The sequence below is a fragment of the Tasmannia lanceolata genome, unplaced genomic scaffold (genome assembly GCF_043159265.1).
Source record: "Tasmannia lanceolata isolate RefF3 unplaced genomic scaffold, GAP_Taslan_0.1 ptg000037l, whole genome shotgun sequence".
Taxonomy (NCBI): domain Eukaryota; kingdom Viridiplantae; phylum Streptophyta; class Magnoliopsida; order Canellales; family Winteraceae; genus Tasmannia; species Tasmannia lanceolata.
The window spans coordinates 54,394,566-54,413,006 of record NW_027518714.1 but is presented as its reverse complement, the minus strand read 5'-3'; the positions used below and the strand labels follow the sequence as shown (position 1 = coordinate 54,413,006).

General features: G+C 38.3%; 2 protein-coding genes across 6 annotated transcripts; both read right to left on the bottom strand.

Moving 5' to 3' along the window:
- Positions 1-4,990: 4,990 nt before the first annotated feature.
- Positions 4,991-12,055, bottom strand: MDO1 (telomere-capping, CST complex subunit). 5 transcript variants are annotated; one of them, XR_013240020.1, is made up of 5 exons: positions 11,739-12,055; positions 7,875-8,020; positions 5,746-5,899; positions 5,402-5,674; positions 4,991-5,316 (listed from the first exon to the last, which is right to left on the bottom strand). XR_013240020.1 is itself a non-coding variant. In XM_077372717.1 (5 exons), the coding sequence occupies exons 3-5, from the start codon at positions 7,976-7,978 to the stop codon at positions 5,197-5,199; spliced, it is 378 nt and encodes a 125-aa protein (XP_077228832.1). In that variant the 5' UTR covers positions 7,979-8,020; positions 9,089-9,334; positions 11,739-12,046; the 3' UTR covers positions 4,991-5,196. The 5 variants fall into 5 exon arrangements, 4 of the variants coding, with proteins under 4 accessions (XP_077228832.1, XP_077228833.1, XP_077228830.1 ...); XM_077372717.1 differs by lacking the exon at positions 5,402-5,674 and adding an exon at positions 9,089-9,334 and having other exon boundaries at positions 11,739-12,046; XM_077372718.1 differs by lacking the exon at positions 5,402-5,674 and having other exon boundaries at positions 5,800-5,899; positions 11,739-12,053.
- Positions 12,056-14,702: 2,647 nt separating this feature from the next.
- Positions 14,703-15,197, bottom strand: LOC143861579 (zinc finger protein ZAT2-like). Its single transcript, XM_077372483.1, has one exon. It carries the CDS (start codon positions 15,195-15,197, stop codon positions 14,703-14,705), a length of 495 nt encoding a protein of 164 aa, XP_077228598.1.
- Between the last annotated feature and the right edge of the window lie 3,244 nt (positions 15,198-18,441).

Below are 18,441 nucleotides of genomic sequence, written 5' to 3'. Positions count from 1 at the left end.
GCATTCGGACTCGGGCGGAATCAGACTACAGGGGCTGTTTGATTGCAGAATAGGTTTTAATAGGTAATAAGAGTTAAGACCTTATCTTGGGCTGCCTTGTATTCCAAGATAGATGCTTCTCAGTAAATTTTATCTATGATTTTTTATCCTTAAAAGAACACATTATCTTTAAAAAGTAAGGATAGACTGCAATTATTTTTGTTGGAATTACACTCATCCTCACTTTTGGTAGATAAAATGTTTTTGGGATAGATATTACCATCCACTCTTGTTTTGACAAACAATGGATAACTTTTATCCTTACTTATATCTTTACCTTGGACAATCTATCCTACAATCAAACAGCCTCTTATGGTGAGAAACATATTCAGGCATTTTCTCCTTTAATTCCGCCCTTGTGTCAATTTTGCCCCTTTGGATCCTTTCTTTTTTTAAACCAAATGCTAGAATTAAAGGGAATCAGAATCAGATGCCTATTCCAGTGCACGATTCTGCAATCTAAAATGCATCATTTGGATGCACCAAAAAGTGGGAAAATCAAAATAAAAGGACACATATTCCATTGCTAGTATTGTTTGGCTGTGCCATTTACTATTCATGTGGGTCATTAAATTTTCCAACTGCAAACCGTTTTGCACTTTGACTTTTCTATCAGACCAGGAGAAAAGAAAGCGAAAAAAAATATGTCTCTAGATTTCTTTCCTTCTACATCTATAGCATGGTTTTAAATTTCGACCAAAATCCGAAATTTTGGATTTCTCCGAAATGGCGAAAAACCGAAACGGTATTTTATTTCGGCCGAAATTTCGGTCAAAATTTCACCCAAAAAATCCTGTTTTTTTTTAATTAATTTAATATTTCATTGAAGTTACCGAAATTTCGGTAATTTCGGCCGAAATTTAATATTGAATAAAATAATCATTTCGTTTGAGTACCAGATTTCGACCGAAATTTGGAAATTTCAGGGGTCCAAAACCGGTACCGAAACCGAAATTTTAAACCATGATCTATATTAGGTGGATCCCAACGAACAAGAGTTCGTTTGGCTGAACCAAAAAGCAAAAAAGTGAAAGTACATGTTTTACATTTCCGGATTTATCTGGTTGCCATTTATTGATCAAATGCAGTCCTTGGAGGCTAGAAATTTTCCAAAAGCAGGCCATTTTCCGATGTTTAACTTTCCTCTCAAATCAAGAGAAAAGCAAAGTGCTAGGTACCTAACCAATACGCAAAAAGCTCCAAAGCTGATGGAAGACTTTAAGCTACATCCTTTAAACCTGTTCCATACCAGGTTAGGTCCCACCCAGTCCCATACCTAAGCAGGCCACCGCTTAGGACCGTAACATTTCACTACGCTTCCGCATCCGTTGTCCTCAATGGCCCACTCTATGACCGCTTTCACTTTGCATTTTTTATTCCAGGTAGTCCTTTCCACAAGTCACCCCTTCCGCGACTCGAACATGTGATGTGATGTCTTCTTTGATACCAAATGTCAAGTACCTAACCAATACACCAAAAGCTCCAGAGCTGATGAAACACATTAGGCTAGGTCCTATAAATGTGTCCTATACCATGTTGGGTCCCACCCAATCTCATACCTAGACGGCTTGGCACTCAAGACCATACCAATACACCAAAAGGTCCAAAGCTAATGGAACACGTTAGGCTAGGACTTTTGAACCAGTCTTGTACCAGGTTGGGTCCCACCAAAGTGCAATACCTTGGCGGGCCCCACTCGGGACTGTAAGAGAACTGTGAAGGTGAAGAAATGGAAATCCATATTCCTTTACTTCAACTTTTATAGACACACCTCTTTGGGTTTCTTTAGACACGCCTGTTTTGCCTCCGCACCCGACATCTATTCTTGAAAAAAGGGATAAAAGTAAGTGTGGAATTTGGGTTGGTTGGACTGAGCCTTTGCTAAAATATGAATTGGAAACAACCTTAATCCGATCCAATTTTAAGTTATAAACTTAACCCCAATTCACAAAATTCCACCCGAGTTCTGGTTTGCCTTGGATGAAAGTGCAAATCCAAAAGCCTTTCATTTTCCACTATATCATAGGAACGATTCATCATACCCTCACCACTCTCAAAAGCTACTTGTTGTGCTTTATCCATCTTCAAAGCCTTCAATCAAAAGCTTTTCATCTTACTTCCAACTTATGAAAAAATTTACGATTTTAATCCCATTGGAGTAAAAATTTAGGGCGTAGGGACCCAATTTTCTATTCTATTGACATAAAAGTTGAATATTTTTAATCATATTATAGTAAATCAATCAACATAAATCCTCGTAGAGTAAAACTCCCTCCTTCCCTCTCTCTCACAACTAAACAAGGCAGCATCTCTCTCGAAGTATAATGTCATATAATTATCATGACATAATGGGGAAGTGATATATCTGCCCCTTTTGATTACTTGGGACACCCAGGGCCAGTGTACATGGCAATCAGCCCCATTGAATCCTTATGACGTGAAGTACATCACCCTCTCTCTTTTTCTTTTTCTTTTTGGTAAGCTGGGGTTAGGCAAGACCCCAACCAGAATTCATTAATGGAATAACAATTACAATCTGAGATATGGGACTCCATTGGAGTCATTTCTTACAATAAAAGAGAGATGTGGGGGGGGACATGAGATGGGTGTATTTCCACACCTTTGAAGGGACAGTCATGCTTGGAGAGATAGTCAGCAGCTTGATTTGTTTCCCTCCAAGAATGCGCCATTTGCCAATTTGTGAATCTAGCTAGAATCAACTTGATTTGAGCTAGAGTTTTCCTTTTCTTGCAAGGACATTTGTATTCCCCTGCTATAGTTTTAACTGCTATTTGAGAGTCGGATTCGATCCATAGATCCCTAATGCCTATGCCCTGAGCGAGCTCTAAACCCTTTTTTATAGCTTCAATTTCCAATTCGTTGATCGTTTCTGTTGCTGTATTGATGGAGAAGTAGCTATCGATTTCCCCCGGGTGGTTCCGAATAATTCCTCCCATCCCAGCATTACCATCAACTAAGGATGCATCAGTGTTCAATTTAGATGATCCTACGATCAGGGGCTTCCAAGAACAGAATATCGGATTTTTATCTTTGCAGTGTAGCGGGATGTTGAGATTTTTTGCGATTTTCCGGTTCAGCTCAGATGGGCATCATCCAATTTCAGATGCCCAAGCCTACATTTAAGATCAGAGAGAATAGCATAGAGAACACTTTGCTTATGAGCAGTGGAATTCTCAAATATTCTTTTGTTTCTTTCAGTCCAAAGATGATGGACAGTTGCACAAAATGCGATCCTGAGGGCTATGGCAGTTTGACCCGTTCCTTTGAATGAGTCTCGAATCCACTCTTCTTCATCTTGGATAGATTTTTTCGGTCTTCTTCTTTTAGTGAACCTCCAAAGAATCGATCGCCATACCCAGCTTGAGTACGAGCATGCAAAAAAGAGATGATGATGAGATTCAATTCCATGATGGCAGAGGGGGTAGTGGAAATTTCTTTGAGATCCAAGGAATGATAATCTATCTCTGGTGCTAAGCTTTCCATGGAGAGCCTGCCAAGTAGTTAGACTATGACGAGGGAGGAAACCATTAAACCAAATAGAGGAGCACCAAGTAGCAGCAGGTTTTTTTACACGGATCAGGTTCCAGGCACTTCTGTAAGTAAAATTCTCATCTATAGTTGGCTTCCAGACTACCTGATTTGGTTCATGAGGCACAATGATAGCTGATTTGAGAATAGGAATTAGCTCTGCATAATGGGGGCTTGATAGAGAATCATCCCAAATATCCTCATGAATCAGCTTGTCCACTATAGTGTGTCTTGGAATGGTCGTGATGAAGGAATCGACCGACCGAAGTTTGACTATCTATAGGCCCATTCGGATGCCAAGGATCCGTCCAAAAATTCAAAATTTTCCCATCTCCGATAATATAACAGACATGGCTTTTAAAATCATCTCTGCTGTTGAAGATAGTTCTAGCTCCCCACGATGGATTGCGAGGAGTGCTCATTTGCCAAAAAATTTTCTCTTTGATGTATTTGCTGAAGAACCATTTAGCCCATAAGGAATTCTCGTTGGATATAACTTGCCAAACTTGCTTCCATTTAGCTGCCTTGTTTGCATCTCGAGCTAATCTGAAACCCAAGCCTCCTTCCCGCTTTGGCATGCATATAGTATTCCACGAAAATGAATGGAAGCATCTGGTAAGATCAGGGCCCGACCAAATAAGATCACAAATGATTTTATCAATTGCATCCATAACAGAGGAAGGGAGGTTGAAAGCTGCACTCTAAAAGTGTTGGAAAGAGGACAGAATCGATTTAGCAAGTTCAATTCTGCCCGCTCTCGATAAGAATTTATCGGACCAGGAGGAGATTCTTCTTTGCAATTTATCGAGAATGGGGTTGCAATCTTTTAACAATCTGGTTGTGAGAAGGGGAAGACCCAGATACTTAATGGGCAGAGTACTTTCTTTGAATCCCAGGACTGATAGGATCACAGCTTTTTGAAATTACATCAATTACATCAGCCTCTCTGCAGTCATTGATGCACTACTGCTGGGTGTCCCAAGTAAATCATAAAAAGAAGAAAAAACTAGAAACCTTATCTCTCTAACAAAACTCCTTCCCTTTTCTTTACTCTGGAAGACCATATTTCCGTCTAAGCTCTTTTCCCCTTTCTTCTGCTCATTTGAGATGCTCATAGTAACAAGGGGAAATTCCAAAACAAGTATGGATAATTTGAAACACAAAAAGAGTTTAGGGCCCTCTTTCGATGCCACCAAAATTGATTATCTTTTGCACGATAATTTTATTCAATTTAAACCACTTTGTAAATTGGAAATTAAGGACTCTCTGGAGAGCATTAAATAAATGATTTTCAAAACTATTATAACCATTATTTGCAAAAAGTCACATTTAACTTCAAAGCCATATGCATATAAGATTTACCTCCAAATTAATTTTAGAGGTATCCAAAGAGTCCCTCTACTTAAAAAACCATATCAATGTTCTTTCTGTAATAAAGTGAGATCACAGTATCAACTCCAAAGCCCTTCTCTGTTAACTCATCCAACAAAAAATCAGTAAGCTAAGAAAGAGTGATGATTACACAGGCAAAACAGTAGCATTTATCCTTCATTTCTTTCTACTGATATCAAGACTTGGTTCTAACTAGCATAACTGCCAAGAGCTGTATCAAGTTTTACGAGCACTCAGGTGATTGGCTTCAAACCATCGTCGAAGCTGTAGCGACTGATGGTAGAGGTTGAGGTCAATACCATCTACATTCCTCCCCACGCGAGCCTGCAGGATTGCCTAAAAGGCAGTTGGAGAACAAGCACTAGTCAACAAAGGTTTCAGTTGAAAATAGTGGTGAAACATTAGGTGAAACATGAGTTACCGATACTAAGGGGCCGTTTGGATACACGGATTTTAGAATCCGGGATTTCTTCAAAATTGTAGCTAAGAGACAGGAGAAGAAGCGGACCAGCCGTCGTTTTTGACTTCTCGCCCTTCTTTTCGTCGGCAAGAGAGTAGCAGCTCCTCCCATATTTCCAAGTTTTAGAAATCTCAGGATGCAGGAGAGATTTTTAAAACCTGGTTTTGTCACTTAAAATTCAAGAAACGCTGCCAGGAAAGCATGTAGCAGCCAGATCATGAACCCTGTTTTACACTGTTTTCAAACTAAAAATCAGGATTCTAAAATCTGCATATCCAAACGGCCCCTAAGTGTCTACAGCTTACATTGTTATCAGATTGAATTAGGAGTTCACCGATGAACTGGTAGATTGAACTGACATGGAAGCTGATGTCCCTTAAATGCTGGGTGTCGATCTTCAGGCTGATATTTCCATCAATAATGACAGCAATGGCAGTCTCCACACAATATTCTTGTAGCCTGTATTATCAAGGTAACTAATCATTCTATTGGAACACCTCGATCATCTGCTATGTGTTTACTAAGTAATCAAGAATTCAAAAACCAATTCATAATCTATAAAACTGGCAGTATTTGACTGCTTACAAGTAAACCTGCCCTTGTTTTTTATTTTTTCTACAAATATTAAAATCCTTGATCACTTGGCCGCACAACCAACTATGGTATGGAAAAGTGGAGAGAAAGGCCAAGCCCCAATGATCCTCTTCCTCTGGATTCCCGGAGATTTGGTACTCATGGCGCCACCAGACCCTGGGGATTGCCACTTGCAGTTATCAAGCTGTGGCTCCACATGGACCACACCTCCTTGGCTGCAGAGCCACTGCCGCCTCTCCTCACACCAGGTACCACATATTCTGCACCATTGGCAACATCATCACCTCATTGATGCCCACGGCCAAGAGCAAGTGCTTACTGCCAGGTGCAATTGGGGAGCCCTGGTGAGTGGCTTGGTAAGTTTGCATATTCAATGGGAAAAAGATAGACGCACTGGTCAAACGCGGCATGGAATTCAAGCCCTTCCACCCTGCAATTTTTGGTCCTATCATCACTGTAGTTGAATGGGTTTTTCATGTTTTGCTTTAATTTTGCATATAATTCAGGTCTGTTGTTTTTATCCTTGACTCGAAATAGTGTGATCAAGATACAGGTATCAGTGTGTGTCAATTGTCCTTAACACAGACATGATGCCCTGTTTAAGATATATCATAGATGATGTCTGTAAAATATAAAAAAAAATTAATCCCAATCGAGGGAATGAAATCAATATGTTTAGTCTTGGATGGATATTTCAATGCAGAAATGGTCCAACAGAATGCATCTCCGCAATCAGTCTCTTTTTCTAAGGATGTATCTCTTTTTTTTTACAGACATTTGGTTTCAGCTTGAGTTTCTAAGCGGTGTTGGGCACTGTAGTCGGTTTATATCTTTTGCCATGTTCGAATTTGTTTCAGTTGGACGCAGGGTATGTTTCACACTCATCTTTAAATTGAATTTATTGTCCTTTATGGGTATTTGGTTTTGGCTTGAGTTTCTGAGTAGAGTTGGCCAGTGCGGTTGTTTATATCTTTTGCCACATTTGAATCCATTTCAAATGGATGCATGCAGTGTATGTTTTCATACTCTCATCATGGAATTGAATTTATTGGGATGTTTTCAGATTTTATTTTCTTATAATTCAATTATTTTTTGAATTCTATATACATTTAAATTATTTTTATTTTCCGTGATAAGTTTCCAATATCAAATTATCCCCATAAAATTCTTTATAAACTAAGACTAGGGATGAAAGAAGGTTACTAGGCTAGGGATGAAAGAAGGTTCACACCATGTAAACAAAATAAGTTGGGCATACTCAATTAGCCAAGCTTCTCTAGAGGAGAACTGTTATAAACATGGAAAACCACTTTCATTGGTGTACGCAATTTTTTATTTCTTCATATATTTTACAATCGCATGCATTTATCATTTTATCAAACCTCAAACATTTTACGTATTATCATTTTTATTGAACTTCATGAACCTTTTAGCCCGATTAATCTTATTTTTCCAATTTATTGAAATTGTCACCCTTATTTTTTTATCTTCATTTGGCAATTCAAAAAAGAAAAAAAAAAATTATTCTTCACTTTTTCCCGTATGTTCCCAAGTGTTAGGTTTTCTGGCTGTTGCCATGTTTGTCACCAGAGTTGGGGTCGACGATGCGCAACTGTGCAGTCCATGTGCTCATCTCTAGGAAACGCTGTTAAAGTGTCTAAGTCATTTCATATTTTCACACACGCGCTCTCTGTAAGACAATCCTTCAAAAGTTTTCACTTTTAGATTTCTCCGAGTTTGAGAAAATTAAAAATAAAATGACAAAAAACAATTAAACAAATAAACAATGTTTAGATGTTGCAAGTCTAAACATACGACATATCAGGCCATTGTCACCTACTTTCCTGTAACTCGAAGTGAAGATCCATGCTTAAACAGCGGTGATGAAGAATCTAGCTCCTGCAATGCAACCAATATGCCAGGTTTTATTGCCGACGATGCCATTAAACCGCCAATCCTATTACTCGAGAAAAATTAAGAAGTGACCTGCATATTGAGGACCCAGTAACAGAGAGAAGTCAAGCCTAGCATTTAAAGGAATGGAAACAGGAGAAATGCATGCAACCTCAACAACATAGTCAAGCAATAACTTGAAGAAAGCAATCAAATTGAATCGGATATGTAATTATCGGAAATGCAAAGTTGAGCACACTGTTTACCCAGGAATTACTTACATCTAGACTGATTTTATAATGAAGGCAGACCGTCTACATCTGTAGTTCTCCACTATTTGACAGTAACAGTACATAAAGTTTCAGATTACGGTTTGAATATCACATCTTTAATTGATATTGAGCTTGTTTATTATGGATGATCCATCAAACGTTGAATTAAACAAATTGATTTTCTCATATCTCGATCATGCTTTTCCACTTGTTGTCGAATCATCTCCCTAATACCATCAAAATTCATGCTTTCTTGCACATCTTTACTAGAATCAGGACCACAGGGCTTTTTGGGAGGCATCATTGATCTAATTGCAAATTAAGATGCAAATTATAATGGAAAAATGAACAAAGAGCCCATAGGTCTTGATCATAACTATCAACAATATACTTGAAATCTGAAAGCTACTAAAAGATAAAATTACTGCAAAAATATCACAACTGACCTTTCAATTGACAACAAACCAAAGATATAAAAATTTGCAATAGAAAAAAAAAATCTAATCTAGATTAACTACAACCAATATCAAACCCACAATAATACTGCATAAGATTCGAAAGAAAAGAGTTTACTCTCCAAGAAAATCATATGAACAGGAATACCCAGCAAACCTTGCGCAAAACCTCAGATTATTTCCTTCTTCCAAATATGCAAAAAAGTCTAAAAAAAAATCCCCCATATTGTCGACCACTTAGAGTCCTAATTAGAACAGAGTTCAAAAGGAAAGAAAGATTTAAAAGAAAGGCTAGAAGACTTTGTAAAACTAAGGACTTTAAATACTAAGTTTAATTACTTAAATTCTCTAAATAATGACTGTTTAAAACAAAAAATAGAACCTCTACATCTGTGCCACATTAAGTAGGTAACATCTGCATCAAAATGTCTTACATTGAAGGAGTCTTACTCTTATCTGCATCAAAATCTGTCTCAGTCCCAACTCCTCTCTTCGGCTCATGTTAAGGGTCCAATTTTGGGTCACTAACACCCCCACATTTGGCTCTCCTTACATAGGTTCTAACAACCTTTGGATGCTCGAACTTTCGTATATATTGATCCACTTCATCCTCAACCTCAATATGAGGCTGTACTACGTCAGCAAGATAGACAGTTGGAGCGACAGTTTGAGAAGGAGATCTGTCAAGCAAGTTGTCGTGGGAAAGAAATAAAGCACATCAATGAATTCACTATGCCTTAATTATCAAGATTTTGGATGTTATAGAAGAAGAATTATTGAAGGTTTTCGTGGAATTTCATGAGGGTGTATCAATAATAATAGAGCTACTTTTATAACACTTATATCAGAAGAGGATAAAACCTAGTCAACAACCTTTACAGGATTATTGTATGGTGATATCTCCTTTTCGAGGAGACTTATATAGAAGAGAAACAAATTCTAAAGGAGCTTGCTCAGTTATTGGAGTGTAAAGTTGATAGACTACAAATCACCTACCATGGCTTACTACGTGGAATCCTTCCCAGGCTCCATGGGGAATTAGTGCTACAGAGTGGAGAAGAAAATAGCAGCTTGGGAAAAGGGTTATTTATCCTTGGGTGAAAGGATAATATTGAAGAAGTCCTTATATAGCCTAGAGGTTTCTTTCATGTCATTCAAAGTTCCTAGGAAAAGAGCATCAAGGTTGGGTCAAAATGGGGTGAATGTAATATAGGCCTAGAGGCAAAAGCTTAGGACCGTGGACGCAAATGTGTTCGTCTAAAAGCAGTGTTTAGAAACTCGGACTCGGATGAGAACTCTCCCAAGGCAAAAGGGAGTAGACTCAGGCAAGTCAGTGATTTTTGAGGTCAACTTTTCATTAACTTGGGTGAGTCAAATGAATGATTGATTGACTTAGTATGAAAAAACTTGAACTCGAATGAGAACTCGGCCAAGGTAAAAGGGAGACAACTCGAGTTAGTGTGGATCCTGCGATCCGGGACCGGTCACAGAGGACCCCTCCCGGACCGCCCACGAGGGATTTGTGCGGTGTCTGTCCATTGCTCTAGGTTTGCGAGATTCGTGCGTGTGTTTATAAACAAAATCTAGACTCAAGTACAGTTTGCTTTCAACCCGTTTGGGCCGACAAATGAATTGTACTCATTTCCTACACCCGAATGACGAGTGGGATTGAACTTGGGATAAAAATCCGAATTCCACAGGAAAGTAATTGTCAGAGTCGCTACCTACCCATAATTAACTCTGTTTTAAGCATGGTCTTGACAGAAATCTAAAAGGGATATTGTTACATTCGGGGAAGGTGTTAGGCACCCCTCATGCCCGTGCAAACCCGGTCTCTTGACTTGACTTGGTGGATATGGGAAAACTTCTCATCATAGGAATCATCATCACAACAATCTATCAATAGTCCGATCTTGAAAAAATGGGGTGTCAACAGTTAGTCAATGATTAACTTTGTCTAGGGAGGATTCATGGTTTGGAGGGCTTTCTTTAAGCCATGGATTCTTGAACATATATCATAACTATAGATGTGTGTGAGAACTACAGATTGTTAGGAGAAACATCAAGCAAGTTGAAAGCGATTGTTTCCTTGCGCTTATGAGTTTGCTTGATGATGTTCATATTTTTATCATCAAAACTGATAATAGAATTGGATTTCAGATCCTAAGGTGAATTCTCAATGATGTCCTTTCTCAAGTATATAGTCCGCACACAAAAGTATTAAAAGGGTTATGAAAATGGATGAAATTACTAGGTGGAAAGGAAAGGAGCTTCTTTTGGTCCTCTTTCTAATGCGAATCACAAATGGTTGGTGGGTGGGAGACAGACAAGTCTCATTATTAGGTGTGTGTGTGTGTGTTTCGACTTTCGAGATACTATAAGTATTAAACGTAAGCATACTGAACAAGATAAGCCATGTTAAAAATCAAGCGGTGCAAGGACATAAACAGTATATAATTGTGTAGATTATGCCTGCAGATGGACATAATTAAGATGCTTTTCAAGCTGAATCTCCAGACTAGAAAAGCCACATTAAAAAATCAACAAATGTAATTCCATTGAAGTATGTAATTCTGTAGGTTATACCACAAGCTGGATATACTTAAAATGCTTTTAAACCTTTATCTACAAACCATAATACAATTATGCATCCATACCTAGGCATCAAATGTAACAAAATGTCACAATACCATGTCATAACACAAAGGAAAATGAATGAACAAGTGAACATTATAAAATCAGCATGATAAAGCCCTAAGCAAAAGAGGGTTACAGTTAAAAATGTGGAAAAGCCCTAATCAAATGCTCTTATCAAACTAATTTCCCTAAACACTAAGAAAGTAAATGCATTCAAAGAGAGAATTTCTCTTCTCGAAGCCATTTTACTAGAAAAATTCGAAAGGTATAATAAAAGTGTTCTCAATCCGATTTTCAAAGTAAATCTGCAAATATAAATGAAAATGATAGCAAAGGTGCAAAATGAGTAAAGAAAAAACAGCAAAATGGGTCCCTTCGAGCCCCATTGGAACGCACAAAAAAACCCTAGAAACCGCAGAAAAAAGCTGAATTTCGAGAATTGCTTACCTTTTAGAGAGATGGAAATTTAGAAATTTAGTTCCCTCGCATTAGGGTTTTAAGGGTTTGATATAAACCATTCAATTTTTGGTCCCCTGTAAATGAGAGGCCAAAAATGGGGCCATAGGATGATCTTAACCCTTCGATTTGTGGAGCTTTTCTATATCGTGCCGTCCAGAATCGTGGTGACAAATCCAAGGGTTAGGATTTACTTCTGACGCCCTTTTTGGGACACGGCCCTATCTACAATGGGGACAAAGAAATAATAATTTAGATTCAATTGTACTTTTCCGAATAAAATAGTACATAGAAACTCCTCATAGCATAGATGCCCAAAATTTTTATAAAGTGGGGGAAACAGGTGAGGATGGGCCCATTTATTAGCTAGGCCATGTTATGGGAGAAATTATATGGTTGCCGACCGTCAAATTACAAGGGTGGAGAGAGAAAAAACTTACTCTCGCCCTTGATTTTTTATCCCGTTCAAACTCCCTTTTTCGATTTTTCCCTTGATAAAAAATCGAGGGGGTTGATATTTTCTCTCTGCTCCCTTTATATGTAAAGGGCAGCCACCGTATAATTTCTCACGTTATGGATGGGCCGCGGAGAGAAATCCCCTCTCATTGAAAGATTCTAACCCTCCGATTTGTAGAGCCTATTGGTAAATGTTCTAACCCTCGGATTTGTAGAGACTATTGGTAAATATTGATCCTTGGAGTTGGTTGGAGCTATATGACAAGTTCATCTTTCTACAATCTAAATTTGTATTTACTTGAATGATGCTATAAATGCCCAGCGCAGTGATTATATTTTTATGGAAAACACTTTGAAAACGGATCCCATGTTTAAAATAAAAAAGGAAGCGATATGAACGATGATTTGATCATTTTCAAGATTTATTTATTGCTTTATGGGGATTTGAGCTCCATGGCTCCAATGGCCGATGCCTGTTTTTTTTTTTTTTTTTTTTTTTTCACATAACGGATTCCCGTTTTGCTAGCAGTGCTCATTTATAATTGAATAAAAACGATGAGCCTTCTATCTTTTCTTTCTCCTGGATCTTTCCCCTGGATTGAAAAAAAGGAAAACACTTCCAAAATGGGATTTCGTTTGGAAAATAATTACGGAAGTGAAATTGGTCATTTCCACAATGTATTTTGCATTTCACGAGGATTCGAGCTCACTTCCTTGTCTTCCCACACATGTGTCACAACATAGGGTTTTACCATTATTTTCCGAACATCCAATTTAGCTAGCAACCCTAAAAAAAGATTAAAAGCACGTCTAGTCAGTGTTTATCCTGTCTTTACTACTAATCATTTTCCTTGGCTAACAATAACTAAAACGTTGTTTTGCCTATATTCGCAGGCTGTTCAATTTGGTTTCTCCCTCATGGAGGAAATAAGGTTTTTATGTATTACTTACTAGAACCCCTAGTGACCTAGCTAGGCATTTTGTTATCATTTTCTAGTTGGATGATCCATCAATCCAATTAGTGGAAGATTCTCATTGTTTCCCTTTTTCTTATGGAAAAATTGCCCATGGGGGACATCAAAATACGAGAATTGCCAACGGAGGCCACACTTTTTGAGAATTGTTAGAGGGACAAAACAGGGGTTATCAATGTTAGAATATGTGGGATCCAACGGTTGGATTGGGTTAAGATCTCACCGTTGGATCATCTTGGAGGTAGATTGGATAAGTGGCTAAATGAAGCAACTAGATAAATTAGCCAAGTGAATTAGAAGAGGCAAGCAAGAGAGATTAGGAAAGTAGATTTGATTAGGTTAGATTAGAATATTCTAGTGTTATCTCTTTCCATAGTCATCTTGATTTAGTTCTATGTTTATTATATAAGTGCTTTATAAAAACACTAATGGATTCTCTTTGTAAGTATCCAAGATTAATATAATTTTCCATTATTTTACAATCAAGTCTCTAAAAAGGGGTTATCAAGCCTCTAAATGGGGTTATCAAACTCTCAAAAGGGGGTTATCAACCCTCTTTAACAATTTTTCAAAATTGTGGTCCCCGTTGGCAATTCTCATATTTTGAATCTTTGATGTCCCCCATTGGCAATTTTTCCTTTTCTTATCTCCAGGTGATGCTAATGAGGAAATAGGGATCTATTAATATTTCAAAATGCCGATGTGGATCAAAATGTGGCCTAAGCAAATCCCAGTCGGCTTTGCACAACAAGGTCAAATACTCAACTGATGCGGCTTAGTACTCGGTTGATGCAGTCATAACTCGGATGGTCAAAGGAGTAGGGCAAAACATTGACAAAATGTGAAATTAAACAAGAGCACGACCAACGTAAAAGAACATGTAACATAGTGATGTTGTGGTGCAAGGGCACTTCCCTCTATCCTATCTCCCTGCATGTGGCACGGCCCTAACCTTCGAGTGTCATGTTTTTCCACCATCATCTTCCTGAATTTTTTATATTTCTCACTCTTGGCACATAAAAAATGAGACAAGCCCCTTAGTAGAAAGCTAAAATGAGGTTTAAGAATTTATAAGAAGGAATTTAAGAATTTCATCCTTTGCCAATACACACAACACGCGCGGCCAATGTTTAGCATGTGGGGCTCAGACGTATAGGCCCACCAAGGATTATGCAAAAAACTCACAATTTATTTAGGCTAGTGATATTTGCACCACCAGGTTTTGATAATGAGACGAACTTGCCGTGTCTTTTATAATTTAACCAGCTGTCAAAATTTGTTACAATTCCCAAAAACCTCTCAGCAGGCAATTAAAAAGGAAACACAAGCCCAGTTCTTCTCATTATCAAAACATGGTTGTGCAAATATCATAGCCTTTTATTTATTGGAATTTATGCTTTTAATTGTGTAAAACTATCTGTTGATGAGAAGACAAAATAGTAGAAAAATACTTGTTTTGAAATTAGTCCTTCTCTCCCTCCTTAAGAAGACCAAAAAAAAAAAAAAAAAAAAAAGTTCTAATAATCTAATAACCAAACACGATGGAACCTCTCATATCATGAACAGCCTCTAGATCCTCATCAGAAACCGGAGCCGGCTCGTTGAGATCAAGAACCGGCCCATCCCGAACCCGGTTCACCTTCTCCTCACCTCTCCAATGACATCTCTTGTGCCCACCAAGAGCCTGACCTGTCTCAAACACTCTACCACAGATACAACACTCATGAATCCCATTCCCTTCCGACCCGGTTCTACGTCTAATAAACCGGTTTGACCCATCGAACCGGGTCCTATCCCTCTCATTTTTCTTCCTCCTTTTGCCACTCGATAGCATGAGGAGAAAACCAGCAGTGTCGAGTTCTTGCTTTGTTTCAGTCGATCGTGGCCGTTGGTTTGGTTGATCGAGAATGGGATTGATTCCTAGCAAGTTCCGATCAGGGTGGGTCGGCATGTGACCTAAGAGTGATTTCCTAGAAGGGAATTGTTTGTCACATTTGGTGCAGTGTACTTCTTTTCCCATTTTCATTGTGTAATTGAGCCTTGGTGTTTTATTCTTTTGAAGTTTTGAGTTTGTTGGTGTAATATAAAAGAAACAATTTGAGAAAAGTATCTCTAGTCGGCCAACTAGAGAACCTTCTACACTCAAATATATATATATATAGAATATATATATATTCTGAGTCATGGCGTTTCTCTGCCATGCCATATAAGATGCTACTTATTGTCTCTCTCTACACCAATGACCTTTCTCTCTCTATCTTGCCGACCATTTATAATGAGGACATAAATTCCTTTTCGTGTCTAACTCTCTCTCTATACCCCTATTTCTTCCTTGGGGCACCCCATTTAGTGTAAAAGGGTGTCGTAAACACCAGAGGGGGCTGATCCAGGGAAGAAAAGGGGGCAATATGTATCACTTCCCTACATTAATGACTGCCATGTTATGCTAAAAATACCTCGTTCTTTTGATAAATGACAAAAATATGGACATGGGGTGTAAAATGGTGCACCCCTATTTCTTCCTGGGGCACTCTCAAAACATGAGGTGTAAAATGGTGCACCCCCGATACCAAAACGCGAGGCGTAAAATGGTGGGTCACTGCATATGCTATGCGTGGGTGTAAAATGAAGGCCCTCACACGTGTTATAAAATGACGGGTCCCACTCATACTATGCATGAGATGTTAAAAAAATTCCACTGAAAATATTCCATGGAAAAAGGTTTGAAATAAAAATATTCCTTGGAAAGAAAACAAATGACAAACAAAAAAAAAACATGTTTAGGGCACGTTTGGCTAGCATGAATTTTTTTCATGATAAATCGGTGGGTGAAGTTGCTAAAAATTAGGAAACATAAATCAAGACACTAGGGTCTCCATGTGATGAGAAGTGGCTAAAAATCACGAAACAGAAAATTCTACTCAAAATGGGATGACTTTTTCCTGATTTCTAGCCACTTCTCAGGCTCATCTCAATCCAACCCTCTCAAATCTCTCTCCTCCCACTGCCCTACGCCTTTCACCACCTGGAGACACCGACTATCTTGAAAAAAAAATTTGTGGCTGGCCGACATGGCCTCAGTATTTAATTATTATAGATAGATAAGAGAACCATATTCATCAATGTAATCACTCTACTAATGGCAGTGGATCCATGCCCAACAATGTTCGTTTTATGCAACCATGAGAGTAAGCCAGCAATCAAACCAGTAGGTTTCTCGGATCAAAGCAATCTTTTGAACCGCTGTTGATCCGGTTGGGTCCATGTTGATTCCTGCCTATCCTTGTGCTAGTTACCTAGTGTAATTAGGATTGTTATGGACCATAGTATCTGGTTGGACTATAACTGTTTTGTTGCCACATGCCTGGCATCCTCAAGGATTACCCAAGTAAAAAAAAAAACTTTTTGGTAACTTTATAGTGTCCGGTTGCTAATTTAGAATCGAAATCCCTGGAGACTACCAGACAAGTTTCAGAGGTAATAATTGCATGTCTAATGATGTGGCATCAACATCTCCGAGCCAAATTTCTCAAAAAAGGTGATATTTGGGATGGAAAATTTTGCTTTTTCTCTTTCTCTCTTCTCATTTTTATACTGGTAATGACACCCCCTCCCACTGCTCTACACAGTTGGCAACCAAACACTACTTGTCCCTATTCTACAAGATAAATTCTACGTAAATCAAATGTTTGTCACCTCCCTATTGACTACTTATACCACTAATCTACAAGGTAACTACCTCCATCCAAACAGAGCCCTTAGTGTTTCTGGTCGATCAACCAGATAACATATTTGGTCCGTAGACCAAAAAAGAGTGGGGCACATGTTGTTTGATGATCCAAGCTATTCATTTGATAGGTCCTGACATAGATAGGGTGTACCCAAATAATCAGCCATCAGATTGCTTTAGACCTTTTATTTCAAAGCAATCTCTTTTTCTCTCTTTCTTTCTCTTCCCTCTCTTTCTTCTCTATATATTGGTAATGATACCTCCTCCCATTAATCTTTAGAGATTGGCAACCAAACACTATTTATTAGTATCCTACCAGGTAAATCCTAGGTAGATCAAACATTACAAATGTTTGTCTCCTTCTTATTGACTACTTATACAACTAACATACACAGTAAGTATTTGCATCCGAACAGAGGGTGAAAGAGACGTAGAAACAAAAATTAGGAAGCTAATGTCTCCAAGTGGTGAGAAGTGGCTGAGAGTAAGGAAACAAGAAACTGCTCTCAAAATCTAGTTGACTTTTTCCTGATTTTTAGCCACCACTCACCCTCATCTCAATTGTGCCCTCTCAAATCTCTCTCCTCCCAGTCACCCTACCCCTCCCTCACCACTTAGAGACACCAATTTATCATGAAATTTTTTTTATGGCGGCTAAACATTGCCTAAGAGATTGCTTTGAAATAAAGGCTTCAAACCATAGTTTCAAAACTCTTCGGCATCACCATCAACTCATCCAAATTAACTCCCTTTTACTTTGGCAGAATCGTTCTATTTTGGATCCACATTTTGCCATAAATAGGAAATCAAAACTCCTTTGACTCTGCCAAGTCATGACTTCTCAACCGAGTACTTAAACGTAGGGATGTCAACGGATCCACTTCGGATCGGATCCACCTATGTCACAGTCACGATCCATTCAAATTCCTTATCAGTCGGATCAGATTCGGATTGTTCTTCGGATGCTACTTTCCACGTCACGATCACGATCCATTTTAATTCGGACTGTTCATCGGAGTGTCCTATTATGTCCCACTAAGCTAAGTACACAATTAATTTTTTTTTAAAAAGAGTTAGAATGCCAGTCCACTCTTAGTGTGTCTATATGCATTTTCTTCAAATAAATTAAAATTTTGTTTATGTTTAATCTATGAGTAAAATAATGTTTGTAAACAATAAAATTAATCTAAATTACATACACGAATATAATGTATAACTATTATCAAAGAATATGATGTATAACAATAACATTCAATAATAACAAAATGAAGAACTAATAGTATATTCATGGCATCATATATGTTCAATAGACTAGTATAATTAAAGCATAATGGTAGTGCTGTGATTTTGAGGTGATTATGGAGCGGTGGCCGGGACTTAGAAGACGTTGTGGAAGTGGCGCATGGGGGGATGGTGGAGGGGATTGATGACCGGGGGAGGAGCTCGAAATTCCTTCTCCTCCTCTCCTCTCTCTTCTTGAAATCTCACAGCAAAAGAAAGAAAAACCCTAAAACACAAGAGGCGAGAAGTTGCT